The sequence below is a fragment of the Nasonia vitripennis genome, chromosome 2 (assembly GCF_009193385.2).
Source record: "Nasonia vitripennis strain AsymCx chromosome 2, Nvit_psr_1.1, whole genome shotgun sequence".
NCBI lineage: Eukaryota > Metazoa > Arthropoda > Insecta > Hymenoptera > Pteromalidae > Nasonia > Nasonia vitripennis.
In genome coordinates this window covers 33,895,878-33,914,780 of record NC_045758.1, presented here as the reverse complement: position 1 = coordinate 33,914,780, position 18,903 = coordinate 33,895,878, and the positions used below count along the sequence as shown (strand labels likewise).

At 48.1% G+C, this 18,903-nt stretch overlaps 1 protein-coding gene across 2 annotated transcripts in view; it reads left to right on the top strand.

Annotated features, from left to right (window-relative positions):
* Nucleotides 1-939: 939 nt before the first annotated feature.
* The window catches only part of LOC100120260, a 90,166-nt gene continuing 72,202 nt past the window's right edge, over nt 940-18,903 (top strand). The window contains exon 1 of one of the 2 annotated variants that reach the window (XM_008218059.4): nt 940-1,470. In XM_008218059.4, the coding sequence (XP_008216281.1) occupies nt 1,416-1,470 (55 nt within the window). In that variant the 5' untranslated portion in view covers nt 940-1,415. The remainder of the gene's footprint in view (nt 1,471-18,903) is intronic. The other variant, XM_008218060.3, reaches the window with a different exon arrangement.

Below are 18,903 nucleotides of genomic sequence, written 5' to 3'. Positions count from 1 at the left end.
TTTAGTTTTTAATTGCCAGCATTGTATGTGTGTGGGTGTGCGCGCGCGATTGCTACAGCATGTAAAACGGCCTCGTTTTTGGCCTATTACCGAATTCGAATGACGATAGTTTGTAAAATGCGAGAATTCATTTACGATTGTCGTTCGTTGAAAAGTGTGAAATACCAGAGAGCCCGCAATTTTGAATATTTCGGTATCATTACCTGCATTTTCGTGAAATGAGCCAGCTCGCTCCGAGAGTTTGACCGAGTTCCCGACCCTACAGAGTATAGGTACACACGTATAAACGTATACAAAGCGAGGTGCCAACGGCTAAAAGCCCCAACCTTTCTAATCAATAAAATCTGACGGATCGTAAAAAAGACGCATTCATAAAAATCGGCCCCTTTTATCTGATTAGAAAGTGGAAAAAACGTCATTATACGTCGTTCGTAAAGCCTGGCATTACGAGTACAGGCGATAAGACGATCACATAGTACAAATTATTATATATTGTTACAGACGAGGCATGACGTACACACAGAAAGCATCGCGCCTCGAGTAAAAGTCTCATTTACATCCGACAGGCGCGCATTCGAGCGTTTTTTGGCCGTTCTAAAAAAAAGCTATACTGACATCACTGCGGCCCGAGAGCTTTTATGCAAGAGCAGCCGAAAATTCGAAGGTTCACAGCTGCTCGGCATCCTTGCTTCCGGACACCCCCACACCCGGCAAAACCCTTCCAGCCGAAGTGCTGGTCGGTTCGGTGGTGGGCAGCGCAGCGAGCAAGTATATAGTCGTCCCAACTGGCTCTCCTCTCTCGCTTTCGCTATCGCAACGCTCGCACACAGACACAGACACAGACGTATAGAGCAAGTAAAGGCCGTCCAGCAGCGCACTCCCTTCTTTGTCCGCGTAGTGATCCCCTCCGCTAGAAAGGCGCAGGAGTAAGCTGGTGCCTGAGCAGTAGCAGCAGAGCGCCGAGGTGTACCAGGAGCACGCCTCGCTCGACGCAGCCAGTCACCTTTCTCTCCTCGAGCCGACGAGAGCAGCAGCAGCGCAGCTCTGACCGCAAAACGCACTCTCCTGCTCTCAGCCAGCCGTCGTCGCGAGAGCGCGAGAGCTGCTGCCCTCCCCCGAGTAGCGGCGCGCTACTTTGAATATCGCGCGCGCGCTTTTCTCTTCCTTCGCGACAATAATCCGTCGATTACGAGAGAGAGAGAGAGAGAGAGAGAGAGAGGAGGTGCAGAGGAGTGATTATTTTTACTGCGCGGGTGTTGTATTTTTTTGACGTTTCGTGAAATCGCCGTATCCACACACACGGAAAGTGCGGAGAGAGGATCCGAGAGCGAGCGCTGTTACGGAGGCGTTTAGTAATCTTCGATTAGTTCATTGAGCGATTGCGCAAGGAAGAAGAGCAACGAGAGAACGCAACGATGCAGCTTCTGCTGAGCAGCCTCTTTCTCGTGCTCGCCGTCGTGTCGAGGACGGGTAAGTCCATGCACAATACCTATTTTATCCATCTCTCACTCGATTCGGATTGTTCGAGCGCTGGATCTCTCGAGTTCGAGGGGTCGAGCCGCGGTCTCTCTCGTTTGCCGCGCGTTGAACCGTCCTCCCCGATTGCGTGCTTCTGACTCGGCGAATCGAGAGTGAAAAAACGCTCTTTCGAAATCCGATTTGTTAGCGCTCGCGCGCGGGGGACAATTTTCCCAGCGAAATTAAATTCAATTCATTAGAGCTCTCTCGCGCGACGGCTGTTCCCATGAACACCCGCGCGCACGATAATCCACCTGTCACAATGCCCGCGTTCTCGTTCAATTAAAGCAAAACTTTCAATTACGCAAAAACTCGTCGCTGGTCTCTCTGGCGACGAAAAAAGAGGAAGCTGCAGACGCGACAATCGCCGCCGCTCAGGCACGTCGGCAATTAGCCGAACGTGCCAACTGCGCTCCGAAAGTTCGTACAGTCGCGCGCGCGCTCGAGTTTAATTAAGGAAGCGCGATTGAGTCGCTAATCGTGCGTTATTAGGCAGATATAGCACAGCTATACGTGTATAACGTACAGCGCTCAGAGCGATCCATTAAATCGGCAGGTAAAATCGCTCTCGATTCGGACTCCCCCGGCGAAACGCTCGCGCGACAGCTTTACGCAATACGCGATATACCTACAGTATATACGCGTCGCCGCACTCTTGCCATACTCGTTTTCTAACTAAGCCGTGTAAGCAAGTGGCCGCGCGCGGAAAAGCCAGTTTCGAGCGCGCTGCAGGTCGCCAAAGCTGAAAAAGCCCCCGAGGGTGGCACTCGTAGCCCGCGGGGGTTGTAAAATTCCGGCTACAGCTCGGCGCAATCTCGCTGCCTCGTCGTGTCCGTATGCGTGTGTTCACCGCAGGTGTATTACGGAGAATTATGGCGATGTGCCGAGGTGTATACTATATTTTTGCTTCGCGGAATATTGTGAGATACGCGAGCTAGCTGGTACTTGTTAAATCGACGATAAAGACGATTTTTCATGCCCGCAGCGTCGAGTTGAAAATATAAAGTTTATCGCAGTGTGTAAAAATTATCGGGAGCGTAATCTGCTCGCTTGCGTCTTACAAGATTAGATCGATATAAAGTTTTTACGAGCGCTTATTTACAACGATCCGACGAGTAAACACGCGCATACACGCGATTATCCTATTATTTCCGATGAAGCTGTGTTATACAGTCGAAAATCGTTTAATTAAGCGCAAATCCGCCGTAAAAAAGTCGTTAACCAATCATTCCATCATATAGCTCTATGTATCTAGAGCCGCGCGCGTGTACGCTAAAGAGACTGTTAAATAAATAGCCCACGCGAGAGTATACAGCGCAAATCGACGAAAATAAATACCTTCTCTGAATCGGACAAATTTTCCTTTCACCGTGAAATAACTGCAGTATACGGCAACGGCAGCGCGAAATCGCTCTCCTTTCAGCTCCCTTATAATACCCGCGCGCCGCGGAATTCGCTTCCGCGTTATTCTGCGCACGAATAGCCGATAGTGTCAAAAGTTTCGTGTAAGTGTGCCGAGGCCTCGGGTCCTGCGACTATGGGCACCCTCGAGGCCTTTTTTGCAATCTATCTTTTTCGCAACGGCTGCATGCGCGCGAGCTTCGGCTGGGCGCGAGAGGCACGTGAGCGACGTCGATTAGAGCTGGAGATTACATTGATTTCCTAGACGAGCCATATACACGCGTATGTGTGTGTGTGTGTGTATGTGGGGTTTCTTAATATGCTAATTCGCCCGAGCGGCAGATCTTCCGAATGAATTGTATCATCGCAGTTTCTTATTTATGCCTTATTGCAGTGCTGCATGTGTGCGTGGGTGGTTTTACCTTGATTCTCGCGGAGATCAGTCTGCTGCTGCCGATCGCGTACATGTAGAAAGTCGTTCGCTCTCCGTGGCGCCTGCAATAAATAAAAACGTACTTTGCACAACTCTTTTCTTTACGCGCACTAGTTAAACGACTTATTTATAATGCGCTAAACGCGCGATAAATCCACGAGTAATTAATATTAATGCGGTAGCGCGCGTAAATCATTTTTTAAAGCAGAGTTTTAATGCTCATCGAATTAGCGATTCGAACGCGCGAGGGTTATAATTTCTCTGCCTTTGAAAAAAAAAGGATGAATGTCAAAACGCACCGCGTAGCGTTGAATTATAACAACTGTAAATCCTCCCGCGGGGCCTATATTACATCTCGCGCGTACACACTCGCTGTACTCTTGGTCGGGCATTCATTATATTCAACGAAGACATCGCGGGGTGGCGTTAGCATAACTCTCGCGATGAACTTGTACCCAGATACCGTTCAACGAACTCGTCCCTCTGCATATAGATACGCGAGCGCGGCGGGGCACTTAAAATCGCTTTAACTACGATTTTCCTGGCTTTTATGCGAGCCGGCGTTTTCACGGCACTCTGAGCTCGTTACCGCCAACACGGGCCGGACACTTACTTGTCGCCGCCGCAGCCGTTGCAACTGGATACTCGCAATCCCTGTCTTTCTTCGCCGTCGTATATCGTTTTTGCGCGCCGCCGCGGCTACAGCTTCTTTTATTTATGTACGATCGAAAAATGGCGTTTTAGACCCCATTGTTCGAGTCAGTCGGCTTGCGCGTATAATTGGCAGTCGGAACGAGGAAAAGCTTCGCGCGGACTCGGTAAATCATAACGCGGAATTGATTACGTCTCGAAAGGGTAACCCGCCGTCGCCGGCGTCGATTTATAATGCAGCCGACGTTTAATTGTGCGAGTAACGTCGACCGCGCCGGCGTACGTGTAATGAGAGACGAATTTCGACGCTGGAGAAAGCGCTTTCGATTTTTTTTCTCTATAGGTGTGCACATGTACGCGAGAAATGATTCTTTTAAATACTATCGCGGTATTTCGATCACGAGGCCGCCTTCTCTCTTTGTGCATGCCTAACTAGCCGGGAGTTCAAGGTTCGAGTCAATTAGCCAACGATTTCAACAGACGATACTGGCTGTTAAAATTCAAGGCTTCGCCGGTGCACACACAAACTGTTGCAACCCTTTGTAATAAAGTTAACGCTACGGCAATTATCACCAATAATACCTGGAACGAGCGAAATAAAATAGTAGTTTTGGTCTCTCTGGGTCCCCGGACAGCGAAGATGGGTGCGCGCTTGGACTCGTTGTGCATCGCGACCAAGGCTGCATCACTGCGCGCTCGAACGCCCTCGACGTCCGCGCCTTTCCTAACTCGTCCTCCACACTTCGTAACGCGTCTCTCCGCCCAGAGGAGCCGTGAATGCGGAGCGTTTGGTTTGGAAAATTGCCCGGGAGAATGTCGTCTCCGCCGCGCAGCCAAGGACTTTTTGCTCGTTGTGTGCGCCTGATTTTCTGGAATCCGCGGAATTTTCGTAATATGATGAGTGCGATTCGAGTTGGAAGCAGCGGCTACCTTGGAATCTTTCATTGTTTTTCTCCGAGGCACGTAGTTTTTCAAAGGTTAACGAGAGACAAATGATTCAAACGGGTGTATACACGACACACCTTGATGTCCCCGATGGGATATTGCGGGAAACTGCATTCTGTGTTATACGCGACTCTATCGCTCTATTTTCGTCGCAATTAACAACATAATCAGCATCGGCGGAATGCATCGTTAGGCGCTAATTACCGGTCCACGATTTTTCCCAATGAAAAACAGATGTTACTTATAAATTCCGCGACAATATAAGCGAGCCTGCAAACTATCCATACAATGCAAACGAGCGAAATATCTATTCCACCTTGCACGCTTATAACTATACTTGTATAACACGTGTAGAATGCGCGCGCCGACTAGAAATAATTAGCGCCGTTCGGATCACTCATTAGCCCCGGCGACAATGCAGTCCTTTAATGCACCTGCAGACACCTTCGCTCCGCGACATTCCCTTCTATAGATACACACGTATATACGAGTACCGTTGCTGCGTTATTATGTCGTTGTTCGTATAAAAGTAGGCGTGAGATTATAGTTTCACGTGGAAAAGTTCTCGTCGCTCCACCGCATTTTTCGCGCGATCGCGATCAAAAATAGATTTTAGTGCGGTATAAAGAGCAAACAAAGGGCGATAAATCCGCATTTTCAGAAACTCAACACCGCGCTGGAGCAAAAGAATCAACTACGCTCTCGCTCGTCTTACACGCCTCCTCGCAAGAGACTCGTAGTAAAGTCCCTCGTATACGAAAAATACACCCCGTCCGCGCAATTACTCCAGTAGTATAGCCGCGCACACATAGCCGCTCGATTTTTCCTCGCCGGGCCCACCGGCTCGCTGCTTCATATATTTACGCTTTCTTTGTTCTTAAGGGGAACTGACTCGGTCGAAAATTTACGGCGAGGCGGCTCGCCGCGAGCTTTTACTACCCGCGCGCTACTCGGATATTCGACCGGGGGATGTGCTTTAGTACTTCCCTCGCGGAATCTAATTTATCTCACCCGCGGGCGTTTTTGCGAACAGTGTACCTACGCGATTTGCTTACGCTCGTCGTGAACTCGGGAGTTTATGGGCCGAACGGACTTGGGATGTGGTTTAGCTGTGCGCGCGCACGAGGCGGTAATGATTATTTAGACGAGGAAGGAGTCGCTGCAGCTCAGGATTAGACGTTGTTTATTATCAATTTAAAGCTCCGAGTTTGCGGTGCTCTCGAGGAGAGAGAACAGGGGACGTTCGCAATAGAGAAGATTTGACTTATGTCTGAGGAGATAAATCTTCGCTTCCTCAAAGAGCTAATGCACTGCCAGGTGTGCAGCTTCGTTCATCTTCAGCGCGTTTCCTCATGCCGAAAGCAAACAGGATCTCGGCTCGCGCAAACATCGAGTCCGATTAGGAATTATTTATCTTCCGACGAGCAGAAAGAAGCTACTTCGAAAAATCATCAGAAAGCGCTGCCGCGCTTTTACATAAACAACCGTCGTCGTCCCGTAACTAATTTTCCATCGATCACCAAAGACTTGACCCGCGTAATCAGCTGCCTGACGTAACGATATTAAAAAGGCACGTTATATTCTCGCAAAAACGTCAACTTTCAAAGCTTCGCGGACGCTACAGTCGTCCGCTCGGAGTTTCGCAAATTCCCCGACTCTCGATTCTATTTTACGAATTTGAAAGTAAAAGTATCGGCAGAGGAGCTCACGCAGATGCACGTGGATTTTTTTTTAAGGCACGCGCATGATGACAGAATAATGACATAATGCTTATGATAAAATACTGCGGGCGAAGACGAAGCCAACGCATACGCACACGCACATACACGCATTGTGTGCGCGGGAGACGCGGAATCGCCGCGAGCGAGTCGTGTGTGTGTATACGAGGCCGCGGATCGTAAAGGCGAAGGAAAAACTGTTATTATTCGCGTACGTTAGACGAGCAGACTTACGGGACAGGCTCTCATTTTTCATGCGGGGCTCGTTCCCCCTGCGCTTTGCATGTCGCGCTTGATTCCGTGATGTTCGTCACTAGTCCTCGCTGATGATACTGCTAGACACTAATGATCTGCTTAGATAACAGAGAGGTGAATTTCAAAATGCGCTTCGCGCGTCGATGCAAATTCGCGTTGGGTAACGAACGAAACTACGTACTTCTCGCGTATTTATATATGTTGTGAGGTGTGCAGCACACGGAATACGATTGACCGCCTTAATTTCCAGCGAGCTGTATAGAATCTTCCGGACGCGGGAAAACTGGCGCGAGATATAAATTCCGGCGAAACGGCGATTTTTATCGTTACGATTTGTATATCGGCCGCGGCGCTTTCTTTGCGTGTGATATTCCAATATTAAAATACGAGAAAGTGCAGGAGTAGACGATGGCAGGCCGATACTGCCATTGTATACAAATGAACGCACTCCGCGCGCTGTGTACGTGTATATAAGTATACTGGAGGCGAAAGAAAGAAAGCAGCGACTGATTATTCGGAAATCCGGAATTCCGCATAAAACTGCGAAATTGCGAATTAGACCGATGCTTATATTTAAATACGGGTTATTGACGTGCGTCGCGGAGTTGTGCGTCCGCGCAAAGGTGACTCAGCCGGTGCACCTCTTACTTTGCGGACGAAGTATATTAACGCTGAAATAATGCATTTTTCGAGTAATTATAGTACGCTCGATTCATTAGTGACGTAGAAAATCGATCGGCTTAATTGAGTTACAAGCTCGTTGGGTAACGGCGCAGCGGAAAAAAGTGCATTTCCAATTCAAAAGTCAAAGTCTGCACGACGATAATCTCTAGTCACCCACGTTAGAAAAGTAGACGTAATTATCCTAATGGACGACAAAAAATAGAAGAACGACTGCGGCTCGCACATCCCGGTTTTAAACGAAAAAAAAAAACGAGTTCCAGATGTAATTGTCTCGCGGTTACATAAGTCCGAACCTCGAAGTACTTCTTTTTTACGCGGACGCAACTTGCATTGACTAATTTTCGAAAAGCCCGAAAGATGACTTGCAGCGATAGCCGAAAGAAACCTCGCCGCGCCTGGCCGTAACGGGAAAAGTCGAAAGGCGCATAGAGGCGGTGTAAGAAACGTGTCCGTCGTACAGCTCGTCGAGAGAGAAGAAAGGGTCGGTAACGATTGGCTGTCTGAATTTCCTCGAAGAATCCACCGACGCACGGATTCGTGAATTGATCCATATATCTTCATAATAGCGCACACACGTAATCCAGGCGATTACACAAATCCTCCATACATAAAATCCCAGTGCAGCTCGCGTAAGCATAAGAAGAACCGTAAAGACGTCTGCCGACGCGATTACGCGCGGGTGGCCCACTGACTCCGCAGCCCGAGTCTCTTCCGCCTTCCGGCGCTCTCTGCGCTCACCACGCGCGTTTTTTTTTTCCCGCGTATCCACGCCGCTGTTCCCATAACCGCTGTGGCTGCTCTTTTTTCGCTCTCTCGCTGCTACCATTCTGACGTAACGTCGCAATCTCTTCGTAACTCGCATTATGCGCGAGCATTGTGTCCGTCGTCGGCGCTCTCGCGCGAGCATAAGTCGGCGGCTCTCGGTGTATTGGTGCGAGCTGCTTTCGTCGAGAGCATTTGGAGAACGCGGCCGACGACAAGTGTATAGTGTCGCAACGAGTCTAGCCAACTTGGAACTGGCTGCTCGCTGTGCGCTTGCTCAGTAGTCCCATAATGTCGCTTCCTTAATGGGCTCTTCCTTTTGTCCCGCGCGGATGGATGGCTTTCGAGGCGTGTACGCGACAACCTGGTTTCGCGAATATGTGTAACATCGGGAGAAAGTCCAAATCGATTGTGCGACGACGTGCTCTTGGGATATGCCCGCTGAATTCCGCTTCGTTCTTCTTTTTTTCTGCCGTTTCGAGTGGCTTCGGTTCGTGGTTTCCATAAGCTTTTTCTATCCGTCGGACTGGGTATAACACGCGCCAGCTATAGAAGGATTTCTTACGGTTACACTGCTGTAAAAAGCGACGGAATTCAGCTCGACGGCGACATTGAGTCTCGGATGATTTCGAATATTTTCGGCGTTACAACATGGGACTCGAAAATTTGATGTCTTATTCGGAAACTTGGAATAAACGCCAATTCAAGGTGACTCGCGTTTGCGTTAGAACGAATCAATTTTCACGTTCGGTCGCCTATAAAATTCAATTTTTCGAAGTTATTCTAAGCAGCTCGACTATGTGCATCGGGTCGATAGAAACATAAAGCCTTATAATCTCGACCGCACTGTGTAAACACGCTCATTTTATTTTGATGTCTCTTTTGATCAATCGGCTCTTCCAAGTTTCCCAATCAGTCGTAAAAAACGCACCGCTTATTACCGGGCTCCCTCGTTGAGACGAATGAAGTATGTACTAATTCATGGTCATTTCGAGAAACGGAGGAATCATGCGCGGCGGCACTGAGAAAATGTGTCGAACTCATTCTCACAGTTTCTACGAATATTACGGAGTGTAATGAGGCGCCAAACGTGCGAGTTAAATAATTTTACAGCTGTTTTCGCGCACTCCGCTCCGGAGAGCGGCCTAGTAGTGAAAGGCGTTTCGTAATGCGCGACGCCGCCGACATTGTCACACTCAAAAGTTGAAATTCCGCGAATAAAAATTGCACTATTACGCGTTTTTTTTTTTTCAAAACGGCTTTCGTATTTTAATAAAGCGCGCGAATTTCTCCCGAAACTCGAATTTCGACACCATTGTTTGTCCTAATTATATATTAATCTAATTTACTCATTTTCTTTTGTGTTTCAGGTGAGTTTCCAAAAATACCACTTCATTCCCTCCAGCAGCGCGTGAGTAAACACAAACAAGATAGCAGTCTGCTTAAGACGCCAGCGTAAATTACTCACACGGTCCCCGCATCCTCAATTTGCCATATACATCAAAGAGACGTCGCTACGGGCAAATTTTCGTACCTCATCAGCACACCTCGACTGCAACGTCTCGATGCGCATATAAAGGGTTAATTCCTTCTATTCCATCCCAGTCTGCTCGGCGGGGATTTTTTAAGCCCGCAGGAAAATCTCCGGGTTGCGCCAGAGATAGAGACTGCGCGCGCGATCTTCTTCTCTTGCTCAAGCGCGCACAAGCGAGGACTCTGCGTTGACGCGAGCTGCAATTTCGCCGCCTCTTTATATAATGCTCTCTCATGCGCCCGCGAGACGCTTTTCGCGCATTTTTCTCGATCCTAGGAGTAGTTTGCGCTTGCGAAATCCACGGATGGGTTCGCTCTTTATTTTTATTTATTTTTTTTCTGCCGCGGGTTAAGCACACAACTGCAGTGGATACAGGTATATTGCGGAGAGAAATCCATAGATTCGTTGCGCAATGGTTGGTAGCCTCCTAATTGCTCGATATTTCCCGAGAAATGCAAAACAACAAAGCCCGGCTCGTCCGAGTAAAAGTTTTTCATAATCGAAGCTGCAGGCCGCTTTGCTTGGCTAAGTGCATGCAGCTTATAGCGGAAGTTTCCTATAAAGGCTTTTTCTCGCGGCGGCAAAATATAGTTGGCGTTCTTTCAAAATCTATATATTGAACTGCATTAAAGGAAAATTGACTTCCGAATTGTGAAAGTATTTTCTCTTTAACGACTTGGAATAGTCGTCGTGGATAACTTTGGCAACAACTATCCTCTACTCCGCCAAGGCTATTTTCACGAATCGTTGTGTATTTCAATACACTCGCGGTCTATCGTCGATAAATAGGTGTATACGCGCAAAAAATCGTGTACCGAATGAAAATCATCGCCGGAGGTGATCGAGGAAGGCGAATCTCCGCGTACAACAATGAAACGTAATCAATAAAATTCGTGATTCGCATTTGCATGCGAGTATAGGCCTCTGTACAAATCGCGCGCGTCGAATGGAACACAACCGCGCTAAAATAGCGCAAAAAGGATAGCGAGGTATAGGGAACGGCTCATATACACAATGAACTGCAGCCAACTCTTGCGAGCGCATCAGTCAGGTCATCCGCGCCTTTACCTCTTCTCTCGCATAAGATTATTTCAAGGTAGGTCAGCCGGTGCAGCCTTTTCCCATCACCTCGGCGGCGGCGCTCGGCTGTGTAATCATCGCTGGCTACCGATCGCTATATGCTCCCTTACGTCATACACGGGGAATTTTTTTTATCTGCTGAAAGATACATAATTAGCGCGGGATCATATGGTTGAGCTCGTAATCGAGGTGTGTGCCCCTTTTGCGTTTCTAGGACGGCGGTTGATTTTTTTCTTCTCTAGAAATAGTCGATACATAAGGAGAGACGTGGTGAGCTTTGCGCCAAGTTCTATGTCGACGGATGTCGACTCGCGTGTTGATATTTATCTCCCACCAATTATCGTTGCTCGTTTAGTTTCGCAAAGATCGCAGGCGCGATGCGCGAAGGCATTGACCGCTGCGGCGCTTTGTTCGGCGATGGATTTCCACTTGGAAAAGTTTACCCCTACACAAGTAACTTTCGAGTATTATTATAGCGCAATTGCACAAGCGGCCGATGTTAATTACACATTTTCGCAAAACAAAGCTAGTCCCGTCCTCTCCCCGGCAGTCGCCGAATAAAAGAGCGATAAATCCAGTCGGTATACATTCTTGCGTCAACCAAAACGTGCCTCCGCCAAAAAACGTAACCACACACGCACGGTGCAGTAAATCAGACACACGAACCTTAAAACTGTCTCTCTCTCTCTCTCTCTCTCTCTCTCTCTCTCTCTCTCTCTCTCTCATGTGCGGCACGCGTCATACACGCACAAGTTCGCGTGCGCTTATATCTTTCTTTTTCGGTGCGTATGAACAGTGAAAGTTAAAAAAAATGCGGCACACGCGAAGGAGGTGGTTCGCGGTGCGACATATGGCTGCGCAAGAGACAATTATTGTCGTTAATGACAGTGTAATTAGAACCGGAGCGGCGTGTTTTCGCGCTCGCTTGAGTTGTTGTCGTGGATTGAATCGTCGTAATACATAAGGGCGCTTTTGTCGCGCGCGTGTAACGCGCATTGTTACGCGACGGGGAAAATGTTGAGCGACGATTTTTCGACGGTTAATTTTTTTACACTCGACGGCGCGGCCGTTTCTTCATACGCTGTACGAGCGAGTATATTTAGAAGTTGCTAAACTACCGGTTTACGGCTGCAAAAGCCCGCTGTATCGTAAATTTCGCGTTTGAGGTGAAATTCCAGCCGCGGTTATAATACTGCCCGTTGAAGATCGAAGAACGAAAATTTCTCGCATTCCTCGAAGCGTCGAGCGGAATCAAACAAATTATAATTAGCGACAATGTATACACGAGGATTCACTGTAGTCGCAAGTATAGTTTATTCTGGATACACCGTTGCAGCGCGTTATAAAGACTTATACCGCAAATTTATGGTATTACCATAGCCGGTCGTTACTTCAAGATCGATTTAGGTATGCATGAATAGGCTCGGCGGCGAGTTCGAGTGAACGTGCGTAGTTACATCTCTCGCGCTCACTTATTCGCATATATGAAAGAGACTGGCCCTGACTCGCGCCAGTCCACCGGGAGCACCCACTAGGCTTGATTGCCTCTTTAGGGACGCTAACGACCCTCGCGGCGGTATTTATACCGGAACGGGGGAAAAATCGACGTTACCGATCGGGGATCGCCGGATTAATTAGAAAACGATTTTACGATTGTGATTTCGTGCGCGCAGTGGTTCGATTTTGCATACACGCGGCCGCGAGCAGTGTTTGATTTGTCTCGGCTGGAAATTGACGTTATGTAAAAGCAGCGTCGAAAGTGCACGCGAGTCTGCAGCTATATAGTATCTTCGAAGAGGGGGAAACATTTTATACACGCATATGCACGCAGCGTGTAATTACGCCCAGCCGAGTTCTTTTGCTTCTGCGCCATGCGCGCGGTGCTGGCTTTTTTTTCGGTGAAAATTACGCGGGGGAAAATTATCATTATTGTTTTATTTTCCGATCTCTCTGTGTACGCGCCGTGTATCCATCGCGACTTCGTAAAATCGCGAGCCGATCCGTGATTGACCAATAATTGATTGCACCGGTGTCGAGGAAGCGGCGCGTGCTCGGTATTGCAATTATCGCTTTTTCGCGGTGCGCGGAAAATTTATAGACCCAGACGGGGCGAAAAATTCCACGGAATCTTGATTAACGCGTGCGCACGACCAAAAAGAATCCTAGAAGCTCGAGCTTCATCTGATTCCGATAAAACACATCCCTCGATTGTATAGAGCTGTACACGCATGCGTGTACGCGTACGTACATGCACACCGCGCCGCGAGTGCGCGTACTTACATAATTCGGCCGCGACTTTCACTAGGCTCCCGGCTTCCATATTTTTCATAATATTCCTGCTCGCAAGAGAGAGCCGCGCAAGTCCTTGCGCGAGGTCGATTATCAGAGATAGGCGAGCGCGTTCTATTATCGCGCGTATTTTTAATTCGCAGGGGAGTCCATTATAATTATAAAATTATTAATCGTTGCGGACACGCCGTAGAGAAAACAGTATCGCGCTCGCGCTTTGAGATTACGCTAGTCACAAGCGAGATAAAATCGCGCGTAACGGCTTATTATGTGCTGCAGCCGGAGTTGTAATCAGGGTTTTAATAAACGCCGGCGTGAGTACACTGATGCGCGAGCTTTGATTACTTTACAATTAAGAATCGCGCGCACTTTTCTTTGTGATATCAGCGCGGCGGAAAAATAATCGATGCGGTTATACAACGGCTTCCATATGTACACGATAATTTGTAACGTGCGCCAAAATGATATCCCGCTTTCTAAAGCCTCTGCAAACAGATCCTTCGATTCTAAAGACTCACGCACGCTGACAATTGTCTCGCTGAAATCACAAAGCTCACACGCCGGGGCACAATCGTCGTTAATCCCATCCATCGGTACGAACGCGACCCCTCGATAATCACACGCGTCGCTACGATTCTCGCCGGACCCAGTCACGACCCGGTGAGAACCGCGCTTGCAAACGAGCAATTAAAGTCTTGTAACTGTCGCACGCGCGTCGGGGACCGTTAACGAGTCGCATAATCGCGTGAAAACTTAGCGAGGCCCTTGTGCTCCGCGACTTTATTCTTTTGAAGCTTAATCGAGTTATGATCCGATTACGCGATCTCGTCGCGCGAATCGGTTGCGCAATCGGGAGGTATTTTTATGGACGAGCGGATCGAAGTCCGTGAAGCGGATGGATTATGACTGCGAGGTTTTTCGTCGCGCTGGAAAAGTGATAATTGCCGAGGAAACGCTGCCGAGTTAAAAGTCGCTCGTAAAATTTTGCAAGTTATTCTTTGATTTATTTTTACTCATGAAAGTCGTCCGCCAGCGACGTTTAGCCGACGTTGTTGGTTTAGCAAAGTGAGACAGCAGAAAAGTAAATAACAATAAAGCATTAGAGCGGGCTATTAGTTCGGAAGTTCGACAGGCAGTTATAGCATGAGCCACACAAGCAAAGACATTGGTGGCACACCTCTATATATGTAGCTTGAGGGCAAAATGTGACGAGGGAAACAGAAAAGCGCCTTAGCACCACCTATCTTCGCTGGCTCGAGACACCGGGAAGCAGATTGACTTTGTAAAAAATTCTAAAATTACGCCAATCGCCGGCTCATTAAATCCGTCGTGCGATTAGAATACATAATTTCTCGACTTAAAAAAAAATATACAGCGCACTAATAATTCGATCGGCAAAAATCACCAATTTACTTTTTCCCCTTCATTATTCCCACGACGAAGTAAGATTGCAGCTCTCGGCAGCGTAAACTCGTACGTTTTAATCTAATGAGATCGCTTGCAACACACTCGCGTATATTATATTTACCGGATCATATTGTCCAAAGCTATATCTCTGTCGAACTTTCACGAAAGTAAAACCGGCCGCGGCGCGCGATGAATATTATTTATCGAAAAGCGTATTTCTCCGCGGCGCGGACAGAAAGCGCGTAAGCGAAACGCGCGCAGCGGCTATATGCGTATTCCATAATTCAAAATTTATCAAATTAGAGGCCGATTTATTGGCGAAGCTGTCAGCACCTCGGCGATACATCTTCGAGCTCTGTTTGCTATAATAAATTATCGGAGGCTATAGCCACTTAAAGTCGATGCGGCGCTCGACGCGACGACGAATGACTTTCATCATGTGCACTTATACTACTTCGAGTCGATTTGCCTAGAGAGAACCTGTTGAACTTTTGCGTCGTTATATACCGGCGAAGGAAGTTGCTTGGCTCATTTTTACGCGTGTCGCAATCGTCGCGTATATAATGCGCTATAAATTCGCCGAAAACGTAATCGAGAATCAAGGAAATTCACGCGCGTACGATCTTCCTCGTGATTATCAACGTGTAAATACACGCGACTGGTGAGTGTAGCCCAGATACTCATATAGTCGAACGCACAGCTGTTACGAGCCATGCGAAACCAGGCAGAGTTACGCTCGCGTGTGATACACTCGGTTCAGGCTCGCGCGTCTTCTAATTAAGGGATCTCGTTTCTCTCTCCCGACGCAGAAAGAGAGTTAGAAGCTCCATTGAGAAGCACGGCGCACGACTCCCATCAGATTGCGCGGCGCGATACACCTTTCCTCTCTACTTCTTTTAAATTTACCGTGACGCCGAGCGCGCCGCCCGACTTCTTTTTCTTCTGCCGTCTATGTATGCCGATGTGTATACCTATATCTAGCCTACTCGGGGAAAGCCTTTGGCTGCTCTCGCGTGGAATGGGTGAAACTTTTTTTTTTTGCGGCTCTCGCGAAAATGCTTTGTCGCGCGCAGAGAGAGAGAGAGAGAGAGAGAGAGAGGTACTGGTGATCTGCGTGTCGAAATGGCTTTTTGGGAAATGTAGTTTTGCGCTATTATAGTGGGGAATTTTGAAACATTCCGTGACAATGTGTTCCGGGCAATTCTTTTCTCCGGAGCTTGCGTTCGGAAATTCTGTCTAATTGCGACCCGGAATACACGAACGCGTTTTGCTTTCAATTATACTCCGTGAACAATTTTCGAGTCGCTGAAATACACGAAAGTTGTTTTCGCGTCGTTTACGCATTCCCCGAATGTTAAAACCAACATCGTAAAAAGTAATTCCCAATGTTTATTCCCCCCTGCCAAAAATACAGCTCTTCATTTCCACGACAAAAGCCGCATCTCGTAAACCTGTACTCGAATCCGCAAAATTTGATCATCGCGGCAATAAAACCAGCGAAATATAACGTGAAAGAATTCCGACATTCTTTTTCCGCGCGCGATCCTCGGAGTTCGTTGGCGTCGGCCAAACTCGCGAGGAATTTCCACGTTCGCGTGATATTAACCTCAGGTCCGAAACAATGGGACACTAGCAGGCGCCAAAGCGAGTGACGCCTCCGGTTTTACCGGTTCCGCGTCAGCATCCGAAATGCAACGGCGCACGCGTCCGGTCCACGCGCAGGTTCGGTGTTGCTGACCGGCCTTGGAAGGTCGAACGTAGGTCGCATCGACGTTTTTTCGGTCGGTGAGAGGATTTTTGATCGGGACGAGTTCGGTAGGAGGTGTGAATGTCGATGAATAGGGGTATTTTTTTGCGGATCTTCGCGTTGATAGAAATATCAAATTTGCATAAGGATGTTTTCGGGGGACTGAACCCGTTTGATTTACGAATGAGATACTCAAAGAATCGGAATGTCTCGGTGCGTCATGAAAGTGGACATTTTGAAATTTATATCTGCGAAATACACCCAGTCACCTGATTGAGCCTTAAATCATGCGCAATCCACGCGCGTGCACACATCGAAATCACTGTTTTCCTCTCCCCTGACTCGGCGGTCATCCAGTGTAATAAATTTGCTCATCAAACCGGCGTAGTTTCGTCAGACGCTGCAAGTGACAGGTACCACGTTATTTTCCATAAATACGCGCTGCAAAGGCAACCGAATCGCGTACACACGCACATAACATCAAGGTCCGCGTATGAAATCGAAAGGATGGAAAAACGAGTTATGCCCGTGTCCCCTGGACTTGCGCCACACAAATCACACTTATACTAGTCGAGTCTAGCCCAGAGCGGCGGCAAGTAAGACGACTCCGCGAGCAGCATAGCGGCAGGAGCTACATGTGCATTTTGAAATATGAAGTTAACCTCCTTTAATAAGCTCCGGAGCGCCGCCTTTCACCTTAGGGTTTCAATTTCCTGGACTATCGTCCGCCTCGCGCCTGGCAAATGCAAATTCGTGTTCTGCTGGCTTTGTCCTCGTTGTCTAGTGCAATAGCTCTTAATTTGGACCGCGATAAAGAAGGTTATTAAGAGCTGACTGACATTCCGTGCAGACTCTCCGCGTCTCTTTCTCCATCCGTTTAATTCTCTTGATTTGCGTCACCTGCGTCTTCCCGCTTTCTCTCCTGTCCTCTCTGATCCACGTGTGTACCTACGTTAAGATCATTTGCGATCTGCTCCATATACCGAGCACATCTCGCGTGTAAGTCATTACACGTTTCGAAATAGTTTGAAATAATTCAGCCGAATGACGCAAATCCTTAATTAAGGACGAGACAACAAAAACCCCCTCGACCTCCGATCTCTTCCTGCTTCGTGCGCTTGAGCTCCTCAGCTACCTGCAGCGGCACAAAGCGCGGATGACGCCACCGCGGCTCGATATCCCCCATTCATGAGAGACACGCGGATAGTCGCGGTCGCGAGCTACACAGAGTTGCGCAAAGTCTAAACAGAAGCTTCATTTTGCCCGCCGCGCTTTTACGGCCGAGAGAGGGAAATGACAGTAGCTGCAGCGCTCGCTCTCCTTACATCCATCTTTCTCTTCGGTTTTCAATTTACCGCGAGTCTCTCTCACAATAATCGCGCACGCGGGTCCAATTATGCGCGCGCGTGCCGGCGTTCATTGTCGCAAGAGAGCCTTTCTCAACGCGCAAAAAGAGCCGACTCCACCACTGCGTCCCTTTTTCTGCGTGCGTCTGGAAATTAAATTAGCGTAGGAGCGCGATGGGAAGGAATCACTCGGCAATTAATGAGCATCAGCCGGCGATATTGGCCAATTTGCGCAGACTATGTACGAGGCATTAGGAATTGGGCTGAGACACGTACATTGGGCGCGGACGCGGCGTCGCATTGGAAATGACCGTTTCGCCATTCTTTACTTTCCTATTATCTGGTAGTTAAGTGCCCTCGGCGTGTGCATGTGTACACAATTATTTTAATAACGAGCCGTATAATGCGCAATTACTTTTAATGCGCGCCGCGAATGTTTGCGGAGTATGTGTGTGTGTTTTGAGATGCATTTTTCCATTATTATGACTAAAGACGTCGGCCGCTGCAGGTTTTGATTGCAGGAGGCGATTTCGTTTCGGTTGGTAAAGAGAAGCTCCGGCGTGTAACTTTGCTTGTAACTTAAGCAAAAAATTGGAATTTTCATTAATGCCTCGTATAAATTATTTATCCAGCCGACGAGTTTGTAAAAACGGCGTGAGTAATTGCGCGCGCATAATTATGAACATGCGATTACGCTGAAATTTAAAATTTTGCAATTTGGAGATTATACCGCGCGTGATTTATGGGATCGTAAAAATGAGTCGATAGTGTACTTTACGCGATTACAAGCTCGCGATTAGAAAAACAAGTAAGCAAGCAAGGTCGAATTATCGAATATCCCTCGCAAAAACAGAGAAGAATTGAATGTCAGAATGCCGCCGACACAAGTGCGCGCGCCGACCTCGTAAATAATCACAAACGAATTTCCCTCTCACACAAAAGCTTCTCTCTCTCTCTCTCTCTCTCTCTCTCTCTCTCTCTCTCTCTCGAGTACACTGCAGCCTTGTAGCGCTAATACAACAACCGCCGCGCGGCATCATCTCTTAACTCAAGCGAGCGCTGGCGTCTCTCCTTTTAAAGCAATTTTTCCGCGCGCAGCAGACGAATTCGCTCGTCGTCATCCATCATCGAAT